The sequence below is a fragment of the Phaethon lepturus genome, unplaced genomic scaffold (assembly GCF_000687285.1).
Source record: "Phaethon lepturus isolate BGI_N335 unplaced genomic scaffold, ASM68728v1 scaffold15259, whole genome shotgun sequence".
NCBI classification, from domain to species: domain Eukaryota; kingdom Metazoa; phylum Chordata; class Aves; order Phaethontiformes; family Phaethontidae; genus Phaethon; species Phaethon lepturus.
Window position 1 is genome coordinate 1 of NW_010564263.1, and position 4285 is coordinate 4285.

The window sequence follows — 4285 nt, forward strand, 5'->3', positions numbered from 1 at the left end:
GAGATAGATATGTACAAAGGTAAAAGAGATATATACGTACAAAGGTACCTTTTAAATATCCCCCTTGAATTCAGTCGAGTACTCACATTGAATGCTTTGCATCGCTCAACGGGTGAACAGTCAAGCCTCTGAGTTGATCACAAACAGGGTTCATGGACTCTGAGAGGTGTCCCACTCAGAGGGAGGTGTTGGTCGCAGCCCACTGCGGTCCAGGAGAGCTCAAAGGGTCTCACTTGGGATCACTATTTATAGGACTGGGAGATGATTGACTTCAGGCATCAGTAAATTTCCATCCTTGCCACAAATCATTTGCCAGTAATTGCTAGAATTCTCAACACTGGTACCGATCTGTCCAAGTCATAATTAGACAAAAATATGTTTCAGGGCTATCAGAGGAGGATTACTCCCACAACTGATAGTCCTGAGATGGTCAGTACTGTTCTCTACCTTAGCTACGCAGGAGTGCTTGGAACGGCCAAGAGGCTCTCAACCGCTCCAAGGCCAAGGCTTATCGAGAGCTCCAGGTGCAAGGAGGGGGGGAAGAAATGCACCACCACAGATGGCTTTTCTAATGTAAGAAATCTGCTGCTTTCCTATTGCTGTGGAAAAAGAGTAGGAGAAAACGCATGCTTTATTGCCTGTAATTGGGTGTACACTTTTAAGGATGTCTGTATGATTCACATTATAATGTATCACTAGGTATTAATGGGAGGTCAAAAAGAAGATACACAGAAATGTGTACACGTGTGTGTGCACACGCAAAACCTTCATCACAGTAAACGTTTCTTATAACTTGGACAATATCCAAAAAGTAATAGTTTCTGAATTTTTCTGAAGCTGCAAAAGGAAAAATGAAACTGTACAGTTCACAAAACTCTCATGATAGATTGTCACAGAAGACAGTATGTTCCAGGAACACCCAACATAGGAAGCACAAAACATTAAATGGGTTTCAAATTATGTATGTACCTAGCGAGAGAAAAACTACTCTAACTGCTACTTTCTGGAAAGAGAAAAAAAAAGACTGGATGTCAAGCATGAAGGTACAAAGAATAAGTTCTAAAGGAATGTTCAAAATGTTTATAATCCTCTCTGCCCCACCCTCCCCAAGAAAATTGATTAGTCGGATTTGCAAAATATGTTGCTTATATCTGTGTAGACCACTTGTCCAGAAATACTTAAAAAAATAATCAGATTTTACTTTTTTAATAGGTCATGCATGCTCATGGCTCTACTAAATATGGGCAAACTCAGTCTCAAAAGTCTCTTAAAGCCAAATTACCGAAAACATTGATGTATGTTGTTTTGGTGAAAATATTTTATTGTTACATCAGTAAGCCATAGCATCACAGAAATATTTTATTCAAGAACCCTTTCACCAATAATTAAAGCCTTTCAATAAAAGGAAACTGTTGTGAAAAATCATCTTATATGCATCTTATATGCACCACCCACTGCACAACTGTTTCCTTATCCTTTTTCTCTCCAGCTGCATACTTCCACAAATATTTTTAAGAGCTTGCTCCATTATGCAAAGTGTGTATCAGTTGCCAAAAGTAGTTGCTTTAGATATCCACTGATCAACAGTTTCAGACTCTCACGCCTGTTAAAACAGCTGTCAGACAAGGAATCTGAATTTGCACTACACATTTATGCTCACTATGGTATGAAGTTTAGTTTAGGTCTGTTTTATCTTACTCATTTTACCAGTGTCTACATACAAGTTTATAATTCTCTTATCTTGCCCTAGAAAGGAGATTAAAAAACCTCTAAGTATACCTTCAACAGCTTTTCTTTGGAAACAAGTAAATGCACACCTGTTTCAGATGACAACTACCAGTTGAGAATTTCCACGCTATTCCTTATAGGGAGAAGTCTTGAGTACAGCCAAGACACTACTCCCTCTGGAATTTTTATTCACTGATATAAGTTTATACTCTCTAGATGCTGCAGATGTTAACAAAGTGTTAAAAGTGACTTACAGTTTTCCCCCAGGAATACCTGCTAGATTTGGAGGGATTCCAGGTACTCTCATGTGAGGAGGAGGATCAAACCCAAACTGACAATGAAAAATGAATTAATCACACAACTTGCAGTTTCTCCTTCAGCAAGTCCCTTTTCTTCACCCCAAGATGTCAGGCATTTAAACAAAAATAAGTATTTTACCCACAGTATTAGAGAAGTATATGTGGGTTGTTTTTTTTTTTCCCCACATACTTCCATAGAAGTATTCATATTCAAAAAGAAAACCAGCAATTTATACCATGTATCCACACCACATGATAGAGCATAACACAAAGATTCCTTTGCTAGCACTGAACTAGCTCCAGAATTGGAGGCCATGTGTTGGCATGTAACTAATCAGTGCTCTTTAGCTCTGACAGTTAGCACTAACCCATGCAGGCACAGCACAGTGCTCAAAAGCAATGTCAGGCCCCTGCTAGAATCTCCACATGGTACCACACTGCACTGTGAGCACATCATCTAACAGATCTCACACTGCGTTACATTGTGGGGTGCACACAAAATCTGTCTACAGCTTAAATATATTACATGGGCTCTCTCCATATATTGCATTTCCATTAAACTTTTCTATCCTGAATATGTACATCAAATAATCCAAACAGGAATTCTGGACCAAAACCACTTAGTTTTTCTTCTGAACACTATACTTGAGCTAAAATTCTTATTGCTTTAAGGAGAGCATATGCTACTTAGAATTTCCACATTTTCAAATAAAAGCCCTATTTTCCAGTTTTAAAAAATAACCTTATCTACAATGAGTAAGATGACACAAGCTTAAGTCCAGTCTTGCAAATTCACAAGTAGTTAAGTCTATGCATGCATAAAGCTGCCGTCAAGCTCATATGCTTTGCAGAATCAGGCCTTTAGGATATTCTGCTCAATAGCAGTGATGATTACTATGCTCCATTTACTTATTACACCCACAATAGCAACAAGGACTATTCTTAACACACCTTACCACAGACCTTCAAGACATGTACCAACCAACTTCTCATTCTGTTTTCCATTAGAATTAAGTTTTTTCCTCTACTTCTCTATCCTTGTATGTGCTTCAAGATTAATTTGGGATGTCTGTACAGCACTATTTTTCTCTTTCTGTAAGAGAAAAATAGTTATCCAGAGCACCAATGAAGTGCTTTGTAGCTACCAAAACTACCTTTTCATTTAAAGCATAAATTGGCATTTATTAACAAACCAAAGCACTGATGAAGGCTTACAAAAAAAAAAAAACCCATAAAAACACTGAGATTCTTCATTTTCAAGGTGCAAGTTTGTTTCTCCAGGCACACAGCAAAAATGAAACACACAGTAAAGCAGTCAAGCCTTTGGTGGTGTCATAACTTGTGAGTTCAACAATGCTAAATGAAGCATATAGCTCTTCTCAGTGAACCATAACCCACATGACGGAGATTGCAAGCAACATATGGCCTACCATAGGAGATCTTCCATAGGCAATCACAGCAGCTGCAGCAGCACTCATGTGGGGGGACATACTGTGCAGACTAGTATAGGCTGCCTCTGGACTGGTTAACTGTCCATTCATGCCAGCATGACGTACCATTCCAAATGGAGCAGGGTACGGTCCTGGTACTGCCAAAGGTGTCTGCAAACCTGCAGCTGCAGAATAATGAAATCAAGTAGTTTTATTTATATTTCCCTGCATGCAGAAAACAGCACTTTTTTTCCTACAATACCTAATCTTCACACACACACATACATGGACAAGAAACATTGCAATATTTCATCACTACCACCTCTTTTCACTCAGTGTAAAGAAGACCTACTAAAGTCTGAACTTGTTGATTACTTCTAACAAGCTCTTCTAGCATTGACTATTTCCATGTCTAATATTTTCTCTGGTTACATTAATATCTCCTTTGCCAAATTAAGGAGTAGAGCTGACAGACAGTTTACACAGCTCACATCTGAAGCAACTGTGCTGTACCAACCTGAACAGCAAAAGTAAACTTCATCCTGCATTTGTCAAGATTTACACTGCAGCAAAGAGTAGTAATCCCAGACAAAGAGCTGGAGAAAAGACTGCATTCAGAATAAGTACCAGAAACTAAGAAGTCTTTTTATATTGCAGTCTGTCTTATTTGCAAAAAAAGATAAAGACAAAAGCAAACAAAGGAAAATAAAAGATAGATATTCAAACTCTTGATAATCCAAACATCTGTTTCTCATCAAGCCTTGTTTAATATCAAGAATAAAGCAATACATTTAATTAATGGTGGTAGCGCCTCTGGGATAACATATT

At 38.2% G+C, this 4285-nt stretch overlaps 1 protein-coding gene across 1 annotated transcript; it reads right to left on the bottom strand.

Annotated features, from left to right (window-relative positions):
- Positions 1–1982: 1982 nt before the first annotated feature.
- Positions 1983–3642, bottom strand: LOC104626804 (transducin-like enhancer protein 1; the record flags this gene model as incomplete). The annotated part of the gene is made up of 2 exons (XM_010294826.1): positions 1983–2059; positions 3458–3642. Coding segments are annotated over 2 exons (262 nt in total), but the record flags the coding sequence as incomplete, so codon positions are not given.
- Between the last annotated feature and the right edge of the window lie 643 nt (positions 3643–4285).